This window comes from Anas platyrhynchos, chromosome 15 (assembly GCF_047663525.1).
Source record: "Anas platyrhynchos isolate ZD024472 breed Pekin duck chromosome 15, IASCAAS_PekinDuck_T2T, whole genome shotgun sequence".
Taxonomy (NCBI): Eukaryota; Metazoa; Chordata; class Aves; order Anseriformes; family Anatidae; genus Anas; species Anas platyrhynchos.
Genome location: NC_092601.1, coordinates 17,542,408 through 17,565,306, shown reverse-complemented (window position 1 = coordinate 17,565,306; position 22,899 = coordinate 17,542,408). Strand labels below are relative to the sequence as shown.

At 46.5% G+C, this 22,899-nt stretch overlaps 1 protein-coding gene across 4 annotated transcripts in view; it reads left to right on the top strand.

Moving 5' to 3' along the window:
* CACNA1H (calcium voltage-gated channel subunit alpha1 H) overlaps positions 1-22,899 on the top strand; it is a 220,693-nt gene that overhangs the window by 190,928 nt on the left and 6,866 nt on the right. For 3 of the 4 annotated variants that reach the window (XM_038186945.2, XM_038186943.2, XM_038186948.2), the window contains 8 exons: positions 2,623-2,774; positions 4,676-4,785; positions 5,912-6,045; positions 6,624-6,694; positions 15,975-16,053; positions 18,081-18,202; positions 18,691-19,029; positions 20,406-20,552. In XM_038186945.2, the coding sequence (XP_038042873.2) occupies positions 2,623-2,774; positions 4,676-4,785; positions 5,912-6,045; positions 6,624-6,694; positions 15,975-16,053; positions 18,081-18,202; positions 18,691-19,029; positions 20,406-20,552 (1,154 nt within the window). The remainder of the gene's footprint in view (positions 1-2,622; positions 2,775-4,675; positions 4,786-5,911; positions 6,046-6,623; positions 6,695-15,974; positions 16,054-18,080; positions 18,203-18,690; positions 19,030-20,405; positions 20,553-22,899) is intronic. The other variant, XM_038186946.2, reaches the window with a different exon arrangement.

The window sequence follows — 22,899 nt, the reverse complement described above, 5'->3', positions numbered from 1 at the left end:
GCAGTGAAGCTGTGTGGCTGGTCTCTCACTGCTTTCACCCTGCTGCAAGCCCTGTGCCTTCATGGGATGGCCCCAGCCTAACACCGGCATCACCCAGAGCAGAAGCTCACCCGTCCTTCCTGCACACCCCTGCTCATTACCGTTAGCCTCGCATGAGCAGCATCTCCTCTAATGGACATTGCATGGGTTGCTGCACTCCGCATGTTGTTGCATGTGTTTCCAAGCGTTGTCAACTTTATCCCAGACTGTCCTTGTATGTGTCCCCCAAGGAGACCTGTTCTTCATCTGTTAACCTGGCTTCAGGGGTGTAGGGCGTACTAACCGAGAAAGGAATTTCCTAGAGCTCCCTCATCCTGGCTCAAGCTAAACCTGTCCCAAGTTTTCTGAGTGACCCAATGACCAGACATAGCCAGCACTAAGCCCTGACAGAGTACAGAGACAGAGCTCCGAGACACTTTGATGCAATAAAGCACACGCTCCGATGTGGCTGGGGGGCTCCTCTTTACTGTTTGGATATCCAGCCCATGTAAAGAGGGAGCTGTGCTGCTGACAGGCAGTGCAGAAGGATTTCTGCTCAGCAGCTTTACGTGGAAGATGTCTTCTTGGGATTTTTCTTTAGAATTTTATACAGTCTACAAAAGGCAATAAACATCTGATCTTCTACTGAATAGTTAATGGCTGGCTTTGTACAGGTTAGAGAATATCTGCAGTCACTGACTGTGCAGCCAGGTTTCACACACTGCCCATCGCTGCTAATGTTCTGAGATCTGTTAATCAATCATTTAGTCCATAATAAATAGACCTTTAATATAAAGTTTGGCCGTTTAGGGTATTCTCAGACCTTCCAAGAAGCTTTCTTTTGCATTCCCAAGAAGACATTTCCAGCAAAAAGAAGAGAAGAGCATGTCATAATCCTGAATACACATGAAAGCACATTGTACAGACTTTAGTAATATTTACTGCAACATTTTTATTATTGTTTTTTTTAGACATACCAGAAGATGAGCTGACCTCAGTAGCAAAGGCAGCATTACCAGTCCAAGATGACTGGTAGGACTTAGGCACATAAGCAACATGAAAATGAATTCAAAGACAATTGCGTTTCCTTTCATCTTGTTTTTCCACACCCACTGGCAGAAAAAAAATAAGGCCAGGTGACCCCAATCAGAAGGAAATGTTTTCAAAATGCCTTCACTTCACTTTTAACTACCAGGAAAAAAAAATAGCCATTGAAAGAGAGCAGCAGATTCAGTTTCCTTTTATCCAATTTATTTTAGTGTCTTAGTGTCTTGGACTCTAATCTGGCGTTTAGTTGCACTACCGGGGAAAAAAAAAAAAAAAAAAAAACACTAAAAGAGTCACTCCATCTGAAAAATATTAACAAGATGAGAGGAGTGGAAGATGTATTTCAGGAGGGCACTGAGTACTTCTGAACTTATTTTCCTCTTTATTTTTAAGGTGAAACAACTACTTTTTCCCAACTCCTAATGCATTTAAAGCTGCATTTGCTCAAAAAAAAAAAAAAACACTCTTTATACAGAACAATCCTACCCTGGCTTAGTGTGACCCGTCTCTTGCACTTGCAAAATCTACAGTAATGCTCAGTTTGGCCTTAAGTACCCTCTTTGAATATTTATATTTCTTAAGTTTGAAAAGAATTAGACTCCATCAGAGTGCCCTAGGCTATCTTGTGGTCAGTCTAATTTAAGAGAGACACATGCAATAAATACAATTGAATCACAGGGCAGTGTCCAAACACTCGCCTTGGACCAGCCCAGGAAAATTGGTCATGTGCAGAAATTTCCCTATTTCAAAGAGAAGAAAGGAGGAGTCATGCCCAGAGGCAGAGATACAAAATTCATGTGGTCATTGCCCACATATTTTTTAGATGCAATCATGCCCTTATCTTTGCAGAGGAGCTTGTGCTGATAGTCTTTGTAGAGCCAAGTGCTGAGCACCCCGCTCCATCGCCGTCGATGCTACCCCGTGTGCTCGTAACCCTCACGCATGTGCCCTACTTTGCCACAGGCATCGCTGTGTTTTCTCTAGACCTCTGTAACACACCAAAAGCCTTCTCTCGCAGATGCTGAGCTCAGGTTATGTTCTACTTATATGTAACATACCTGACATCAGCTGGGTTAGAAGAGATGTGGCAGAGTCCAGCCTGACAAGACCCACTCTGGGCCTTTTCTCAAAACTGGAGCTGAAGCTTTGCTGGGTTTGGAGCTTTGGGGCTCTCATTTCCATCCCACTTCTCACCCTTCCTGGTTTGTGGCAGAGGCCCATTATGTGAAAAGGTTGTCCTCTAGCCTGAGACAGTGATAAGAACAGAGAACACTTGGGAGAGAAGAGGACCTGGTTGTCAAAGGTGTGGAGGTCCCTTCTGCAGGCACAAGAGGTTTGGCTCAGCCTGATAACCCCCTCCATGGTTCTTGAAGACTTCACTGCTGGGTAGAAGCACTTGGCCATTGCACATGGCCTACTTGAAGCAGTTCTCCCAGGGACTTTGCCCTGTATCCATGTGTGTATAAGACGTGGCAAGGCCACGGTGTGGTTGTGACAGCTGCCAACCGAGCAGCAGGGCCTGCACTCATTGCGTCGCCTTTTTGTCTTTTCCTGCAGAAGCCCAGCGCAGGCCTTACTATGCAGACTATTCTCCAGCACGGAAGTACATCCACAGCCTCTGCACCAGCCACTACCTCGACCTCTTCATCACGTTCATTATCGGCGTCAACGTCATCACCATGTCAATGGAGCACTACAACCAGCCAAAGGTAAGAGCCGTCCAGCAAAATGTGGGCTGTGAAACACAGCAGCATGGGGGTCTGCAGCCAACCCCACTTCCCTGGGACCATTCCCTGTTTTCTGAGACCCTCAGCAGGCTCCAGGTTCAGTGTCACACACCCGTCTTCCAACAGGCCAGCTGTGCCATTCAGTCACTTGCCACAGCCAAAAGCTTGATTCCCTTGCTCTTGTATGAAAACAAAACAGAACAACAACAACAAATGAATAAGGCTAATGGAGTATGAACTAAAATTTTACTAGGACTGACCCTCGCACTGAAGAACAATCCAGAGTTTTAGAATATTCTATTAATGGGTATAACCATGAAGCTAATGAATCCACAACAACATTTCTTTTCCCCAGTGAATTTGAAATAAACCAATTCTAAGTTCAGCCCTTCTTTTCTTCACGTACAAAATCCTTCTTTCCCAAGAAAACCTTTGGTATAAGTCGTATAGCCCTTCCATTTGCTGCATGTATTGACCTTCCATTGCATTATCATTCAGGGAGCACTAGGCTCAGTGTTTGCTTTTTTTAGTATTGCACAGTTTGCCAGGTAACTTGCAAATGTCTCCCAGAAGCTAAGCCAGGGGGGCCCCAAGCCACAGGATACCTTGTGTGCTATGCCAGCTGACTGTGCTGTTCTGCCCCTGTAACTCCTTTACATAGCAGTCTCTGCTTCACACGTAAATGTTACATATCCAGATTAGATCTTATTTATGCTTGTTCTATGTTCATGTAAAACACCATGGTGTGAACCTGAATGCAAGCCATCACAAGTGACCCAAGAACTCAGGCTCAGTCAGTGAGCTTTATACGAAATAGTAAATAGTCCCACATTCTTTTAAGGTAGCCATTTTATTTTAGGAATAAAAGTAAGGAGAGTAGTGCATTGAGGATTGCTAATGTCTGAAAAATTTTCATCTCCCATTCCCAAAAAAACCATGCATGTTCATCCCATATCTAGGGTCAGCAAAGCACAGCCATCACACAAATGTGAAAAGGAGAGCTTTCCTGTGGCCTGAGGCTTCCTCTGTCAACAAAGCAGAAAAGCTTTTTCTTCTTCTCTAATATATTCTAATTCCAACTGTGTCTATTTTGAAGTTTATTGTTGACATTTTTTATTGTAATACACCTATCCTACATTTAACTAAATTTCCCTTCCCTCCCCGCTCTGTCTCCAAATCCCTACTCAACCAAAGAGCTGTTTTACTCTGCAACTATCTATTTTAAGGTCCAAGCAAGATTCTTTTGCTATTGTTGGCCTCCAGTTCCAATGAAATCCATTATAAACACTCATCATCTTAAAGTATAAACACTGTGGATTCCTGACTTCCGAGAGCAGCACTATAGAGAGAGTGAACATTGCACCAAATAAGGATATACTTTGCCTAGCTCTAGAGATGTAACATTTTTCAAGAAGGCAAGACTTAATCCATTCCCAACATTATTTATTTTTCTGAGTGTTTTAATCAAAGCCATTGTCCTCAGGATTGCCATGTTGGAATGAAGAAATCATCCATCAAGTCTTTTATTCTACCCAAGGCTACACAGTTCAGAAAAAGTAAACTTTATTAGATGGGGAAAGGGTAAAGCTTTCTTTCTGCCCCAGACCCTGAACAATTTATGTGGTGAAGTTGGAGAATAGATGGCTCTCATTGTTTTTAGCACAACTATTAGTGCTTATGAAGTTTTTGTTTACATCAGTTTCTAATCTTTTATTTGAGTTTTGCTGTGTGATTTAGCGCAATTTTGTAACAAAGCTCTGCAATCTATTATGACTTTACTTCTTACATCTCTGTGCTTATGTCACCCTTGTTTCTGCCTGTCCCTCTACACTGAGTCTTGGAAAGGACAGTGTGGTTGGTCTAACTGGTGCCTCTCTTTTCAGTCCCTGGATGAAGCCCTGAAGTACTGCAACTACGTGTTCACCATAGTTTTTGTGTTCGAGGCAGTTCTGAAGTTGGTGGCATTTGGTTTTCGAAGGTTCTTTAAGGACAGGTAAGAGTATTTTAAACTCCTGTGCATTTGGGATAGAGCTGTATTGACCCAGTTTCAAAGCCAGATGCTGAGTAAATGTAGCATCACTACAGTAGTACCACATACTGTGTGCAGGAGAGAGCAAAAGGCTGTCTCTCCATAGGTGCAAACTTTATTGTGTAGGAGCTAAAAATCCTAAGAACTGCTGGTACTGCTTTGCAGAGGGAATTCAGGAAATGTTTAAAAATTCTAGATACCTTCCTTCTGGCAGTATCTGTCTCTCTGCCAGATCTGACCAGCTCAGCCTAGAGCTCTCCTGTTGGATATTAATGTAGTCCTCCGAAGATTAGTTTTGGCAACCTAACCTCACAAACTTAGTCCCAAAAGCAAGTCTGTTTTGCCAGTGGACCAAACCAGTCCACTGACAGACTGCTGCCTTTGTAAAGGCCCTTGGCAAAGGTACAGGTAGTTGTGTTCAGCCCCACTGCCTTCAGATCCCAGCTTCAGAGACCTACAGATTGTATTCTGCCACGCAGTTAGCCAGAAGCGGTTGCATGTGAGAGCACATTGCGGTCTGGCAACTTGCTGGGGAGCAGGGTGAGATCAGACGCTTTTCCACAAAACCAGCATGTTTGCCTCATTTACCCTGACTGAACAGTTGGAAGCTGCTATGAGCAGGATTGTTTAATGGGGAAATTGTGTAGGAAAGTCATTCGGTTTCTCTACATCGCGCTGTCTTTCGGTGTTGCTGTAGAAGGACCTCTATGATTGTTAGGCTATAAATCAGTGAAGTTATTCCAGTGGAATGATCGAAGGGGCAGGTGACATAACATGCAAGCAGCTGTATTGCATCGCATCAAAGGTTCCTCTGCTAGTGCCTTGTCCCTGAAAGTGGCTCCAACTGGATATGGGGGAACAATAGGGACTGGGAAGTGGAACATCCCAGAGTACAATCCGAGCCAGCAGCAGCTTGTAGCTAAGGACTGGCTGTGCCAGCTTCAGTGAGTTGATTTTATCCCACACACAAGATCTGACAGAAGAGGGGCATTTGGAATTTGCTTGTGATCATTTTTAACAGTTAATTCTCTGCTCTTGGATGTCTGTCAATATACAATTCTTTTTTTATTGTCCTTCCTCTCTTTGTTAGGTGGAATCAGCTGGATTTGGCCATAGTTCTCTTATCAATTGTGGGAATCACACTGGAGGAAATTGAGATGAATGCTGCACTGCCTATCAATCCCACAATAATACGCATCATGCGGGTGCTGAGAATAGCAAGAGGTACGGCCTGCTCCATAGGTCTTCAGCCATCCCTCCAGACACGTCAGGAAACGGTTTGGCCATTTGTTCTTCTAGTCCTGCTGTTTCAGTTTGATTTGAGAACAGTTAGCAGATAAGCCTGCAGAATGTCAAACCAGAAACCAGCTAGGTGGGGTACCGTGGGTGTTTGAAGTGTCTCAAATTGGTCTCTGATTCATACCCAGGATCGCAGCCCTTTTGTACTGACACTAGACGAGATCAGAACTGGTGGAGAAGGGAGGATCAGAGTTAGAAACGATGCTTTTCCCTGAGGAAGTGTCTCCCCATCAGTCGCCTAGTTTCTTGCTAGGGCATGCTGGAGTTCTGTGGCTTTTAATCTCTTTTACTAACGTCATTAACATTAGTTGGTGTGGGATGTAGTCAGGATGTTTGGATGTTCTGTGGGCCCTACCAGGGTGCAATGAGCTTGCCATCTGTGTGAACGAATGCAAGAGAGATGTGAGCCCTCTCTTACAAGATGCGAAGCTATATTTTTCCTTTATGGGTTTTGCTTGAGATATTTCCCAGCCCTGCTGACCGGGATTTGGTTTTCGTTGTAGTGCTGAAACTGCTTAAAATGGCCACCGGAATGCGAGCTCTCCTGGACACAGTGGTACAAGCGCTTCCCCAGGTAAGCCTCCAGACTTTATCCATGCCCAGCTTGTTCCTCTTGGTGGACTGCACCTTTTGGGCCTGGGGATAGCTCTGTGCCATGGTGTTTGGTGGGCACTGGAAGCCACCTGGGGAGGATATCAGCTTTCTCCACTGCCACCAGTGCTTTGGTAGAGAAGTTTTGCACGGTACATCCTGCTCACATAGCCTGTGTTAGATGGGAGAACCAGAATGATGGAAAAAGAGTTAACAGAGAGCATATTGCTGTAGACAGAGCTCTTTTAAAATGCAGAATTCACTGGAGGGTTCGGGAAACACCAGAACAGAATGAGAAAACTGTTAGTGAAAGCACGGGAAGTAGATAGCTTCCAGCTCAGCAGTTCTCTTTGTGAGAGACGAGCAGCCACAGTTATTGACGTGCATTGACAGAGGAGCTGCAGACTTTAAAAGCCAAATAGGAGAGACGTTTCTGAGTGTTAAAAGCTTGAAGTGGGGTCTCAAATCACTGTATTCTCATGTGGTGCAAGAGGAAGAAAGATTCTGCCAATCTTAATGATAATTGATAGGATCCTTCAAGTGTTCAGTTCCTGGGACCACTTTTATATGGGTCAATTTATTTGAAAAGAGAAGCATAGAAATTTTGCTGACTTGTACCCCAAAAGAATCTAAAGCACATAGAAGAATTCCAAGTTTAGGGCCCCTTTGTTTTTAAAACCTTGTGCTATTTAAGTTTTGTTCTGCTAGTTTGTGGTTTTGGTGGTCTGATTCTTAATCTTTCAGTCTTCAGAGTCAGCTCAGCTGCCTACACTTTCCTACTTCACATAGAACCAGACAGCACTGGAGGTGGGGATTATAGGTTCTTGTGGACTCACTCACCCCTGTACAAGATGCTCTGAGATTAGAAAGGAAATATTTCTCTGCTTTGCCCAGAAGAGGCTGGCAACATGAGGTGCCAGACCACTGAGGATCAGGCAGGGGAACTCTGCGGTGTTCTTCTGTGAGCTGGCAGTTCAGATGCAACACTTCAAGAAGCATGGGCAGACAAGTTCTAAGTTTTCAACCCATCCAGAACATCTCACAGCTGGAAGTTCTGGAAGGAAATGTATGAGTAGGCCCGCTCTGTTTGGTGTAAAAGCCAGCGTAGTGTGCCCTGGGATGGACTGGGAGAGTCAGGCCTCCCCTCTCCCCAACACAGCCCCATCAGCACAGGGGAGATGGCAGCACACCATGGTGGGTGGTCACATCTTGATGAGCTTCAGCTGACTGCAGAGGGATCACATCTCAAAGGCTTGGCCAAAAGCACACACCGTGTAGACATCTCTTCCAGAATATGAGAGGCCACATGAGAATTAGTAGAACTAGTGTATGTAATTACCCAAATATACCTCTGTGAGCTAGTTGCTGAGTACAAGAAGCCCATGATCTATCAAAAATGAACTGGGAAACAAGGGGAATTTCTTTTTCTTGGAAAGGCCTATCTACTTTTCATCACTGCCATAAAGATGTTTCTAATCTGAGACATTTGCCCTTTGGTATTCATATCTCCTTTTCAGTGAAGGATCTTGGCTGAGACTAAAGTATGGAATTTACCAACTTGACCCCTGTTTTGGCATTTCAAAAAGCATTTGATTTGTGTCTATTATTTTTCTTTCGAAAGCATTGTGATTATAGAGCATATTTTCTCTTTTGCCTTGTTTTTTTCATCCAAAAACAATAGGGTGGCTGCAGGCCAGGCTTTTTGTTTCCTTGGGGTGTTTTTTCGGTTAACATTCAAACTAAAGTCTCTTTTAAAGGGAAATCCTGAGGGATATTCCAAGCAGATCTTGTGCTGATAAAAATGCCACTTTGCCCCTCAATGAAGTTCAGAAGATAAGAAGGGAAGCTTGGGGACACCTCTCCCACAATGATCACTTTTCATAAAGCTACAGTTTTCATTTCAAAGGGAGGGAAAGAGTTCCTACTGCAATTAATTTAGCGGCCTAGAGCCACAGCTGGAAAATCCTCCTTGAATGTGTCTAAGTGACAGAATTGAATTCCATGTTTATTCATTAACTTTTGGGGAGAAAAAAAAAAAAAAAGGCATTCTCTGATGTTTGTAGAATGTCCATTTATGGGCTTACCATAATAAGATAGTCATTACAGTGCACATATTTTTCTTTTTCTTTTGGGTGATTTTCATCAGCTTCTTACTTGTTTCTATTCAGCAGCAGGGAGAGTTTGAGTAACACCTAGAGAACCAACTACCCCCAGTCTTGGGGAATGTTAGCATTTTGATCCAATATTGAGGATGTCACAGTACAGGCTAAGCCCCCTCTCTTGGAATACAGGCTGACCTTCAGCTTCTGTTTTCAGTGCAGGAGGACTTCCTACCCTACTGTAGCCTTCTTGTCTAGTAACCTGGTGTCTGCCCCTTCACAGTGATCTTCTCCTTCACCAGCCATCTGAAAATCAGGAAATGGAATAAAGGAGTACAAAAAAAGGAGAAGCAAGAGAGACAGAAAGAACAGTCAGGGAAAGGTCTCAAAATGGCATCGTCTTTGTCCACTATCTCCATGCCCTCTTAGACCCAGCAAGCATTTGGGATAGTTTGAAGGAATCATCACATTCCTGCCATAGACCATCTGTGCTTGTGCTGTGTGGGTTCTTTTACCCCCTACTGTAAGGTCTTGAGGCGGTATCTCCTTTTCAAACAGGAACACAAGTTTTCTAATTTCACAGCTGGTTGACCTGGTAGTGGGGCCAGGGTCACCCAGAAAGGCACCGTCAGCCTCAACTCTGAACCACGGTGTTCCCTTCTGGAGGATGAAAGAAACCTGTCAGGGGCTCTAAAGCATGAAGTGCTAAAATCTGTTGCACTGGTGTAAACTTGAAATAGATCCTCTGATTTAAACAGAGCAGCTAAAAACAGAGCTGGGCTAGCGTGACCAGCTCTGACTTCATCGCTTAGAAATTGCCAGGCCCAGTTCAGCCAGTTCAGTCCTGCTGTTCACAGATCAAAAACTCCCCTGTGACCACAGAGGCCTGCTCCTAGCATAACACAAGCCCCAGAGCTCTGGGTTGAACTCCAACACATCTTAAAAGCCACCCCATCTTCTTTTAAGTAGGGGAAGTGTTAAGGAATCAACCATCCCCTGCTGATGAAATACATTCTTCCAGTAGGTGTTTATTCCTTCTGGTAAAAAAAATCTGGTGTTTTTGGTCTGAATTAGCCAAGTTTGTTTTTTCATTGGATGTCACATTGCTTTTTTCTTTTAGAACTTCTCCTTTGTGGAGGTAATAAAGAGAAAAAATAATCTCTTGCACTCTCGCAAATAGAAGAACATTGAAATCTTTTAATCTCTCAGTATCAAGCAGGTTTTCAAGATCCGTTTCAAGTTTTTTCCTCCTCTTTATGATCTCTGGCTCTTTTAAGGCTGTGTAATGAATTATACCACCCTTATGCTTCAGCTGTCTGTTCACTTGCTTATACATCTGGTGGTTACATCAGTTCTGTAAGCAATGTCTGCTCCAGAGGACTCCTATTCAACGGTAATCCTTTAGTCTCTTTCACATCCCCTACTTTCCAAAGTACAATTCACCTTTTCTGTAGCATGGCCCACACTTGACTCCTGGATTTGCAACTTCGCGTTTGGTTGGATTAAAATGCTCCTTGTGTAAGTGAATCCCCCGCACTGAGCAGCCTCGCTCGCTCTGCACAGCACTTCTGGTATCGATTGCCAGTAAGAAAGCCTACAGCCAGTGCTGAGCTGCCAGTGCTGCTCCTGACAGCGAGGACTAAGAGGAATCCAGGCCAATTGCCACCCTGGCTGTGCAGGGCCAACCATGGTAAAATGTGGACTTTTCCCATCGAGTCGTATTAGCAGGAATAGCAGCAAACGCAGAGGGAGCAAAGGGTGTTGGTTTTCCATCAGCCTTTTTGATGCTATGATTTCACTTCAGCAAATAAAGGAGGTTTTAATTCTGAAGTGAATGAGACATTTACAGAAAGACAAAACACAATCTGACAGCTGAAGAGAGCCTGTTTTGCAGGGTGGTCTGCACAGTTTTTTATCCTCTTTTTCCTGATGCTCATTTGCACCACTCCAGTTCTGTTAAAGTGACTCCTGCTTTGCACCCCTGTGACTAAGAGTGAAATCCAGCCCATCTATTTAAACCATCTGGGTTCTTCTTCTTTTTTCTCACTTGGTCTGTGGACAGCACATTAATTAAATGCAGGACTGTACAGTATACCTCCTCCTTGTCTTCAAAGCTTGGAACTCCCCCCACATACAGTCTGTGCCAAGAAAAAAAGTGAAGAACTCCTCGTCCTATTAGTCCCTTGAAGGACAGTCTCTCGTTTGCTCCTAGCCAGGAGTTTAGCTCTTCTTGGTGGTGCAGTTCCTGTGCTTATCTCCAGCTCTTGAAGACATATTCTGGCATTGTCTAACAGCAGTTATGGGACACAAACAATAGCCTGCTTTTGCCAGATGCTGAAAACCCACAATGACTGCAAAGCTCAGAGGACAAGAATAGAAATGTCTTACCAGTAAGTGTTTCAGGTGCGACTGATTCTGGAAGAGGGGTAGGTGTGTGCTGTGCTGCACACCAGAGAGCTTTGCAGAGCTGTCTGCAAGATGTCAGCAGAGAAGGGAAACAGAAATCACTAAGAAACCACTGTTCTGCTGGCTCTTAGCACTGGTCTCTGTGGGGCTGAAGGGATACACAGAAAGGGGAGCTGGTTCAGGTCAGCTAGTGGCCTTGTGTTTGCACCAACAAGGTGATCTGAGCCTCAAGGGTGTCTGTCTGGCCCTTTTCCCTAGTCCTGGGATTCACACAGATGGCCTCTGTTTTCCAAGCAGACAAACGTGCCCATTTTCTCTTGGGTTTAATGCATAAATTACCCTGTGTTTTCTTGCTTCCAAGATTATTGCTTTGGCTCAAGAGTGCTGGAAGGAAGATGAGGAGGACTCATGTCCTTGGAAAGGATTGGCAGAGGCTTAGTTTTATGAGAAATTGTTCTTGACAGGCATCCCAGGGAGCTGTGTGTGCTTTGCCTGCATGGACAACTGAAATGCCAAGGTGTGGGCCAGCGATGCAGAAATAATTGATGTCAGAGCAGGAAGAGGCACAAGAAGAACTGTAGTGTGCCTCAGCCAGCCATTGCAGGAGCGGGACAGCAGCAGACCTGTATTTCATCAATGCCTCTCCAAGAGCAGGGAGAGCAGAGGACAGCAGGCTCTTGAGGGATTTGGGCAGGATCGCCCAGCTGACAGTGCGACAGAGGAGTGATGGTGCCCAGGTGGCTGGCGTCCTATTGTACATGATCAGCACATCAATAACGAGTGCAGTGACTTGCCTCTAGCCCTTGGCATCTCCGCATCCCGAGAGGCTTCCCACAGCGGGTGAGATCCACTGTCCTCGTGTGACGCTCCGATGAGGAGCAGAGGCACGGTGATCCACAAGGGAAACGGCCTTGCTCACAGTGGTGTGATCTAATACAGAGGGAAGCTGAGAAATGGGAGAATCATGCAGATCTCATCCTTTATACATCCCACTGACAGCAGGACCAGCCTGTGCCCGGAGGGAACGTACATCACACCTCCTGTGGCTTGGCATCGTTTTTTTATCACTTGGGAGGCTCAACACTTTACATATCAAGCTAACATAACCTGCTGTAGTTTCTCTGTGTTCCTGTGTCTGCAGATAGCAGTTTTTTACTGGCGGAGGTCCGAGGCTGGGCTCTGATGGGACATGTGGTGGTGCTTTGCTACTGCAGCCTCCCTTAGGGAGAGGCAAAAAGCTAATGGCAGTGAAGTCTGCAATAGCTAAAGCAGAGACAGCCTCCTAGACCATGCAGGAGCAGTGGGAAAAAGGTTTTGTGGGATGTGTGGAGAACGGAGTTGCTTTCCTTACTGCTAAGCAGGGTTACTCCAAGGCTTTTGCAGCAGTGGCTTCTCTGGGGTACTTCAGGGCACCAACAACATCTCCAAGACGTTCTTCATCTCTGCTTCACTCCCTATGGGCCCCAGCCTCCCCCCAGCACTGGAGCCATGGCAGATGATGGATAGCCCCTGGCTGACAGGGAGAGGGGTTATTTGTAGTTTTCTCTGCCCAGCCAAAGGCACCAACCCAAGTCAGGGGGAGTTTGATGGATAAACAGGGCATGGGCTGACCTGTTCAGAGCTGCTAGAGCAGAACCACTTTTCAGAGCCTGCCTGGCTGCCAAAGCTGAGGTTGCTGACCAGAGCTGGATCTCTGTCCCCACTGGAGAGTCCAGCACAGGCATCCCAGCCTTTGGATGCTGGGGAAGAGAGCCTGAATGTGCTCCTGCCCCCTCCCGTTCCTCACAGCAACATGATTCATACGCAATCTTTTTCTTGTCTGGTCTCAGTAGATCTCAAAGTGCTTTAGAGGCATTAATTACCTATCCGCAAGGGTATTACAAATGGGTACGTCGAGTTACAGGAGGGGAATGACTCACTCAAGGTCACAGACACACATGCAGTCTGCTTTCTCGGCGGCTCAGCAGCTGCTGGCTGACCTCGCTGCCTCTGCCTCAGCCCATCTCTGGGAGCAATCTTTGGGTCCTTCTCTGTCCTCATGCTTTGGAGAAGGCCATGGGCTGAAGAGGACCTTCCTTTCCCTTCCCATCCTGAGGGACAAGTACCAGAAAGGCACAGGCTAAGACAGACAAAATATCAAATCTGGCACTGACTTGTGCTGGTTCAGCAGAGCCAGGAGCTGCATAAATAGACCAAATGGTTTTGCTGGGGTGCCTGAGAGGTAAGCCATTTGCTCAGCCTCTTTCTCTTGAGCATCAGGTGTTCTTGTGCTGCGGAGAAGCTCGTGCCCTGTCCAGCTGCAGGAGGCACGAGCTGCCCACACATCCCTGTGGCTGTTAACATCTGCAGGGGTGGTCAGGGCAGTGGGGTGTTCCTGGGCATAAGGCAGACAACCTGCTTCTTGGCTTACACCGCAGAGCAGCTCCAGATGTCTGGTGCAAGGTGGGATGGAGTTTAATGGCAGTACACGTGGTGCCACCAGCCTTTCACTTGCCTCTGCCTCCCACCTTTCTCTTCCACGTGGCCACGTTTCCACCTCAGTGTCAGACTTCAGGAGATCCTGTGCATCAGCCAAGCTTTGAAACTGCCCCTGGGGCTGCTCTCAGCCAAGGGCAGAAGCAACCTCAAGCAGCAGCAAACACCACGCTTACAGACACACTGCTAAGCATTTCTAGAGTATGCCTGTGGTTGAGCTGCCTTGAGCAGCCTGTACAGCAGCCCCATGAGTGTAAACTGGTCTTTGAAGGACTAGTTATGAGACATGTTGGTTCGGTAAAGTACTTAGTCACAATCTTAAATACAGAATGTTTTCCAAATGCACACAAGGCAAATTGTTTATGAGCAAATGTTGGCTTAGTTCAGAATTACCAGTTATCAGTACTTCTGCGTGCAAGGCAGTCATGCTTTGAATGTGGGGAGGTAGGCAATAGTTTTGACTGATAACCTGGTAATAACTTTGATGTTAGTCTAAATTCCTTGGAATTTCATCAATGCCAAAAGTTTGCAGGCTGATTTATTAAACATTAAAATAGCAGTAAAATATTCAGCTTATAGGCTGCTTTGAAAAAAATCCAAGACCCTCTTCTGCAGTGCTACAACATCAGGCTTTAATTTACGCTCAACCTAGAAAACTTGTTTATCACTTTTAATTTCCTTCCCTTTAATTATTTGCTCATTTGCCTCCCTGGCAGGGTGTGTGTACACTTGTGCCTCTGCCTGTTTTCCCATATTTTCTGATCTGCAGTCATTTTGCAGACTGCCTCCTAATGTCGTACAAACCATCAGTGGTCCAGCAGACTTGAGCTAAAAAGCGTTATTCCAGAAGGCAGTACATGCAAAGAAATAATCCAGACCAGCCATCCACATCGCTGTATTATCTCTATTATTCCCTGGAGTATGGTAATAATGTTAGTGGAATTGCAAAGCTCTATGTGTAGTAGACAGTTTAGACTTTATAGCAATCACAGTCTCCGCTGGATAATTTCACTATTGCCACTTCTTTAATACAAAAAAAAATTAAAAATAAAAGTGATAGCTGTGTTAATTTGATAATAACTGATATCATATTGATAACCACAATAATGAAATTAAGCAACACGGTCAAAATAGCCATCAGTGCTGTGGCTGTGCTGCCCTAGAGAAGAAAGCTCTCTCAGATTGAAGAGTTCACTAGAAGATACCTTAGAGATCATCCATCCCTTGGCCTCTCTACTTGAATCACCACCTTGCTCATTTTTCCTTAGAGATAAAATGAAGCTCATGACACCCCGTCTAATGGGAGAGCAATCACTCTACCTCCATTACGAGTCAATAGACACAAGTCACTTAAAAGGGCCAGGAAAGGTAAATGTGGGCAGAGTTAGTTGCAGGTAAAATGCAGGTAGTTAGCTGGTCAGGCCACTCTGCCCCTCACATTCTCTGCCTGAATCACTCCTAATCTGCTCTTTGAGATGTTGTAAAGGCTTAGACTCCAGTGCAGATAACTGTAATGCCATTGTTATTAATAACCTTTGTGTTCCCTTTAGCATCATTGCACTTCTATTACCATCCCCTTTACTACTTTGCAAATGCATGCGGATACCTAATGGCAGCACACCAGCAGCGCTCAGACTGCAAGGTGCCTGAGTGGTAGCATGTGGAATGAGGTTTTTCTTTTGAGACACCGAAAGCTAAAATTCAGGTGGTTGTTGAGAAAAAGCTGTAAATGTCTCTGCAAGGCATCTTACTAGAGTAAGATGTAAATTTCTTGCACGTATTCCTTTTCCAAAAGCCCTCCAGGCCAGCAAAACCTTAGAAAACCAGGCAGCTCCTCCTGTGGCTTGAGACGTGTCTCATTAATGTCACGGTACTGAAACCCTCTGCCTTCGTGCTCAGAATCAGTCTTGGCAAGCAGAAGGGTGAGGCCTTAAAGCTCAGACCAGAGCACCAGGTCACTTAAACTGCCACGTCCTGACGTGCGGTGCTGAGTGCCACTGAGGCTGGCCATGGTACAACTGCATGCAGCGTCCCAGGTAAGTGCAAGCAGGATGGAGAGGCACAGAAACAACTTTGCTTCTGCTCCTTTCCCCACTCAGGAGGCTTCTCTGGGTCTCTTAAAGCAGACCCGTGGAAGGAGACCAGGGTGTTGGAAGCCAGGGGAGATAACGATTAGCCTCTGGCTACCAGTGTCCCTCTTTTGCTTATATTTAATATGTGATGGAGCAATTTAATTTGTGACCTCAACTTGCCTGACCCTTCTTCTGCTTTCTCCTTGTGTAGGTAGGGAACCTTGGCCTACTTTTTATGCTCCTGTTTTTTATCTATGCTGCCCTGGGAGTGGAATTGTTTGGCAAGCTAGGTGAGTAATGTGCCTGACACGATTTATTTCATCCGGTTGATATTTATTTGATATCTAGCTGTTTCCTTTCTTCTCTCTTATTCTTGGGTCTTACTTAGCTTCACAGCTCGGACTCTGAAGATTAAAGCTTTCTCTTGATCTCAGGGTCGCAGATGACACATAAGGATGTAATACAGAACCTGCCTAATGTGCACACACATTTAGAGGTTTGTCCAACACCACTCTTGGCTGTAGAGGAACTATTTACTGTTTAAATATAATTGTCTAGCATGGTTATGTTCACAAAGATGGAAGTTTGCTACTTAAGACAGCACATGAGCCTGCAGAGCTGGATGGTAGTCAGATTCATGTTGGAGGGATGCCACCATAAACATGTCCCTCCTCAGAGCTTCCACCACACTCTATTAGTTTTCTGCACTTGGCTGACGTTGCTCTTCCAGCTGCCCAAGTCTTGTCTGTCCATTGTTCTTCTCAGCATCACCTTCCTTTTTCTGCATAAATCAGGAAGCATCCCCTGGTTCCTGATTGTCCGGCATCATTTATTCCTCCAGCTCAAGGATGCTGCAGAGCCAGTTGTGCGCGTGTCCACCACTCCAAACATCAGGCAGAAGCAGAGAGAAATGACTACAAACCTGGCTGAGCTGGGCAAGGCAGCCACTGCCTTTAAACGCGCTGTTCAGAGGAGACATGCCTGCCCTCTTGCAGCCTCCTCAATGCTTGCATCCCTGGTAGCATCAGAGGGGCCCGTCCTCCGCGGTGATTTTATGGCTGTCATTAATCCCCTTTATGAGTCCAGCCCTATGCTCAGATTACAAATGCCTGAAAGCAGAATATTTCTTTCAACCCAAGACAAATTATTTTTAAGTCTCCACAGGTTCTGGAAAAAAAATTAGTTCTGCATCCACCCCAAATGAAATACTGTATGTTTTATATTGCGTGTCTAGATATATGGGCATGTATTTATTCAGCCACAGAGCTGAAAAAATGTCTTATTCACAGAGGCACCTTCTGCTGCTCTGAGTCCTCTTTGTCTTTGTGTTTCCACGCACACACTTTGCCAGTGCCAGCCCCCGGGTAACCACAGCACGTGGTCAGAGACTGGGAAAGCCCTGACTGTGTCTGGGGCAAACAGCAGGCAGTCAGCGCAGTGCTTCCCACCCGGACTTCAAATGAGAAATACTTTTGCTTCTTTTTTTTTTTCCCCCAATCACTGCTGGTGCATGTCAGCTGCAAGAACCATCAGCGCTCACTCCTCCAGGACTGGTCTTTTGGGGGATTTTCCTATTTGCTTTTTTCATTTTCCTTCCTTTTTGCTTCTGAAATAAACGCTCAGTAGTGAAACTCCCTTGCAGGAGCCATTGCTGCCTGTCATCATGAAAATATAATGAACCTGTGGTTTATGGAAAGAGGGATATTTCGTGTGTTCAATTTACATTCATTAGTATATTAACTCTCAGGAAAAAAAAATACAAAATTGCTCTACTTTATTGCAGAGAAATATCCCTTGCCGTAGATGTGCCCTTTAAAAAATAATCAAGGCGAGGAATGCAATCAAGAGGATAGCAGACAAAGCGTACCGTAGGGCAGTGTTTGTTGAGACACCCCAGCAAAAGCCTTCTTGCTTCCACCTCCTGTTAGATCACCTTGTGTTGGCTCTGCCTGTTGAGGCTAAGTCAAGAGAATCAGGAAAATGTTGGTGGAGCTCTGGAAGCCCCCAGCCAGCCTCTCCTTGAGGCTCCATCTAGCCTCATCTGTCGAGCCAGATCCTGAACACCAAGGATGGAGCTCCCCTGCCTCCCTCCATGTAAAAACACCTTGCCTAATGTCAGCCTGGACCTGTTAAGCCACACTGTGTTACCATCCATTTTCTCATCTGCCTGCACCAGGACGAGTGTGGCTGCACGAGACCCCCGTGGGATCACCACGCAGCCATCCTCCCTGCTGCTTCTGCAGACCATGGGTGCAGCTCTGAAGGAGCGCTGCCAAACTTGGCTTTACTGACGTGCTTCCACTTCTTTCTCCTGCAGACTGCAGTGAAGAAAATCCGTGCGAAGGTCTGAGCCGGCACGCAACTTTCACCAACTTCGGCATGGCCTTCCTCACCCTCTTCAGGGTGTCAACAGGGGACAACTGGAATGGCATCATGAAGGTGTGTGCAAGTTCCGTTCCCTCCGGGTTCTTTATTTTCTCTCTAGATATATAGCTACAAACTTCAAACAAACTGAGGCACCTCTTGTGGGGGGAAAAAAAAAAAAACAACTTCCTTTTAAAACATAAAAATTAAACTTTTCCATTTAAAAGTCAAATATTTTCAAAGAATAATTTGGCCTAAGTCTTGCTCAACCTGAAACTTCATTTTTTTAAGATTGATTATACTTCAGGCAAATTGTGCCTGTTCTTGTAGCTGGGAGAAGTAACCATGGACTCTGCCCTGTGCCTTTGGGACATAACATGATCCTCCTCTTTGTAGATGCTGTAATTCATGGTGTCCATGTCTCCTTCCGTTCATTTAGATTGTACACGCAAGCCATTGTGTCTGGGTTATGTAATTATATGTTTTTTCTGGTCGTCTTTGGTTGTTTCTGTATTTGGAGTCCCAGACTTCATTAATCCCTCACCGCTGGCTCCCTGTTGCAGGATACCCTCCGGGAGTGCACTCGGGAAGACAAGCACTGCCTCAGCTACCTGCCCGTCATCTCTCCCGTCTACTTCGTCACCTTCGTCCTCATCGCACAGTTCGTCCTGGTCAACGTGGTGGTGGCAGTGCTGATGAAGCACCTGGAGGAGAGCAACAAGGAGGCCAAGGAGGATGCTGAGATGGATGCAGAGATCGAGCTGGAGATGTCCAGAGGAGCAACCACCTCGGCCACCACTGGGAGCAGGGGAGGAGGGGTGGCCCCGGACAGCAGGGCACCCTACAGAAGTCAGGAGGCTGTGAAGTCGGAGTCAGCAGTGCAGGCGAAGCACCAAACCCTGGTAATGGTTCGCACGAGGTGTCTGCTATTCCTGTGCTCGGGGTAGGGAGGGGACAATTCCTGCCAGCCACTGCTGTTTGATCCCGAGTGACACCGAGCCAAGCAGGCAGGAGATGAGGCAGAGTGGGAGGAAGGCAGCTTTCCTGCACCCCCCTCCAGCAGAGATGTCACCACCACCTCCACACCTTGAGTCATCTCAGAAGGGATCCCTGAGGAGGAAGGCCACTAGAAACATACTCCAGGGCTAACACTGTCCTGATTGTTGTTGTAGGGAAGAGTTGAAGGTCAAAGATCATGAATTTTAAGTTCAGAAGCATAGAGCCACATGTCCCTGTCCTGTTCCCCAGGCAGCACGTTGGTCCTTGTCATTTTAGCATAAGCAGCAGCACCAGGGAGCAATCTCCTAAAGCCCTGGGCTCTCTGGCCCTGACAACCCTGACACATAAGAAAGGGATGGCACAAATTCCCTTCACACAGACACAGAAATCCTGCTCAGGTTCTTTTTAGCCCCATTTGGGGATTTCCAGAGAAGCCTCAAGCAAATTGTAGCATGCAGCTCAGAAGGGCTTGTCTGTAAACATGCAGCTCTCTGCTGGCTCACACTCTGCTCAGGGCATGGCCCTGGGAATTGTCAAGGTCCCCTGTCAAGAAAGTGGTGCTTCTGGGGCTGATTTTCCAGATGCTACCTGCTCTCTGGGTTTTACTAGTCCTCTAGAAAATGAGGGCAATCAGAAGTAGGGGGAAATAACGGAAGGGCATGAGATAATTGTCTCATCCCATGTCAGCAGAGTATGATTAAGAGTGAAGATGGAGTTCCTTTGTCACTCTGATTGCAAATAAATCTACTGCAAAATCAATGAGAGGGGTTCCGATTAAATTACATTAAATTAGATTTTTGTGAAATCCATCAGACTCTATTAAATCAAGTAAAAAGGAATTTGGTTACATAGCGATGGGGAATTCACTATTTAAATAGAGCTTCTAATAGAGATTTCTGCAGGAAAGAGCACCATAAACACCCAGGTTGCTTTTTTCAGCTGGGGATGAGAGGGCACATCCTTTTACACAGGCTCTGATTGCAAACTGAGCTCTCTCTCCTTGAGTTTTCCTGATCCATGAGTACCTCCTGAGCAGATCAGGAGCCACAGGTTCCTCAGGAGGTTGCTCACTTCATGTGCAGAGCCTCTTCTTAGCCCTAGAAACCTGCCAGCACTGAGGGGCTTCAATACACAGGGCTCCGTGCAACAAATCCTGCCTCTGATGTTGGCACAGGCACCCAGGAAGGCGTTACAGGATGCTCTATATTGCCCTGGTCTGTGTGGAGCACTAAAACCACCTTGCTCTGCTACTGATGCTTTTTATCTCCCTGATTTTAAGGAAGCGCTGAGCTGTGAGAATGTCTCTTTAGCCATCCCAGACACGCTGGAGGGGGCAGAGACTCCCGTGATGGAAATCCCGTCCTCCTGCTCTGTTTCCCACCATGTCCTGACTCCTTCCCACCACCCCCCAGGCCACGAGGCTGAGGTGAATGACGCCGTGCCGTTGCTTCTGCGTTGTGGCATTGTGCTTTAGTGCTGTGCAGCTGGCGGTGGTGTCCGGGTCGTCCTAAGCCTGTCGCTTCACAGCCACAGTCGTTTCCATCCTCTGTCCTCCGTACTGCCTCTGCCTGTGCAGGAGCTGGGCAGGGAACATGTCCCAGCCGACTTTGCCTGCAGTCTTGTCTGGAACACAAGAGAAATATTCTTTTTAGCCAAAAAGGAGTCTCATATTTAATGTACAATGTGATGTGTAAGCTGTCTGTCTTCGAATCGTATATCGAGAGCTGGAGACAGGCAGATTCTTTTCTTGGTTTATGGAGAGAACATGGCCCAGCTTGGTTTTCTTACTGTTACTGTAAGGCCTTGTTCATGATCTAGTATTGAGAAAACAGAAAGGCGTGCATAGATCAGCACGTTTACCTGTTGGGCATTCAGCAAGCACCAGAGCTGTGGATTCGGGAGATGCTCTATGCTCTGCTGCACGTCATCTGCCCTGAAATTCAGTCCCCAGTTAGAAGCATGATGGTGCAAGCTGGTGAACATCTTTCCATCTCTTCCTTCACTCATCCTGCCTCCTAGAGACTCCTTCTTCCACCTTGCTCCTACTGAAACCACACAAAACCAGATGTGCCCACAGGAGTGACCCTGCCCCAGATCTCAGCTGGCAGGAGCTCTTGGGCCCAAACCTGGAATGTGCCCTCCTAAATCAATGTGCTGCTGGGTGGGCTGCAGGCGTTTGGCACAAATGAGCCCAGGAGAGGAGGTGCAGTGCCACGAAGCTGTGCGTGCTGCACAGGGGAGCACATCCTCTGCCATCAGACAACTTGCAGCAGCCACCCAGAATGAATCTGCTTTAGGCTTGGTTTAATCACCCAAGAAGGGAAATGTCCTGGGGAGTTATTTGCAGGATTGTTTCTTCTCGAGCTCCCTTTGCACAAGAACAAAATCAGAGCTCCAGCAGGTTACCAGTTCCCAGACACAAGAGGAGGGAGCTGTGCTCACTCATTAACGATGCTTCACTGAGCCTCTGAGCTGCATCCCCAAAGCCCTCTGGGGTCGTTTTATGGCTGTCGGAGAGCTTTGGTGCAGGCAGTGGTCACCACGTCCAGCCTTGGCAGTGCTGGTTTAGGTTTTTCATGGGTTTAGAAGGATTTCACTGATTTCCAGGGCCTGGGGTCTGGTTCCCTGAGTGCATTTCCCAGCACAGAGGAGGAGCAGCACGGTGTTGTGTCTCCAAGCCTTCCTAGCTGTCAGGAGCACCTCTCCAGGTGTGAGCCAGCAAACTCCTTGCACACGTTTCATATTTCAAGTACTTCTTACGGTGGCGTTGAGCCATCTGGAACTTACCCAAGTCCCTCAGTCAATTGGGTCTCAATAGCTGAAACTTTCAAAATCACCGTTGTTTGTGTCAAGAGGGGATTTCTGTCCATTTGTCCCAGCCGGAGCAGACTGATACGAGATCCCTCAGCGACGAACGGGGATTTAATAAAAAAATATCTTGATCCTTCTGTTAGTCTGCTGAGACAGCGGGGTGAGGCCTTTTGTTCTCCGTGTGGCATGGGATTTCAACAACTGCCTGCCCACCTTCTGCTCCAGGTGCCGGGATGCTGGTAGCTCATTAGCTGCAATGGCCAAAGGCCAACTGGCACAGCCGCCTTGCCGCTGCATCAATATAGCAGGAGAGAGGCCTGGGTAGACCCCGAGGGATGCTCGGGATGCCAGCTACCTGTAAATACCCTCCGCTGCTCCCCTCGGCTTCTCAGCCAAGTTCAAGAGGGTAAAAGCGTGGAGTAATTCATCTCGGGATGCATCTCTGTTGGATCCGAGGAAAGAAATTCATGAGCAAGGAACGTATGGAAAAAACAGTTTCAAACAGATCCTTGGTGACTTCCAAATTATCCAGCAAGGGATCTCGGGCCCGGCTTTTGCTAGCACAGAGGGAAAACAGGCCAGTGGAGCGAAGCAAAATACGTTTAATTTAAGACATGCAGCTGGGAAAATGCTTTCAATCAGTCACTGTGAGACTGACGTTAAAGGCAAACCAGAGCAATTAGTTGTACCTTAGATAATGTGCTAAATTGTAAGGGGAAGGTGTTGAGGAGCAAAACCTTGGGGCCAGGAGCCAGGCTGCAGGTGGAGGGGTCCCGCTGCCTGGTTGGCCTGGTCACAGCATCACCTCTCACCGCTGCTCCATCAGCACCACGGGGACATTGTTGGGGACATAAAGCTTCCTGAAACCCTGGGATGAATTCACTGTAAGGTAGATGAAGTGAAGAGAGCCCCAGAGAAGCAGTGAGGGCTCAGGTTTAAGGGTCGTGATGGGAGATGCTCTG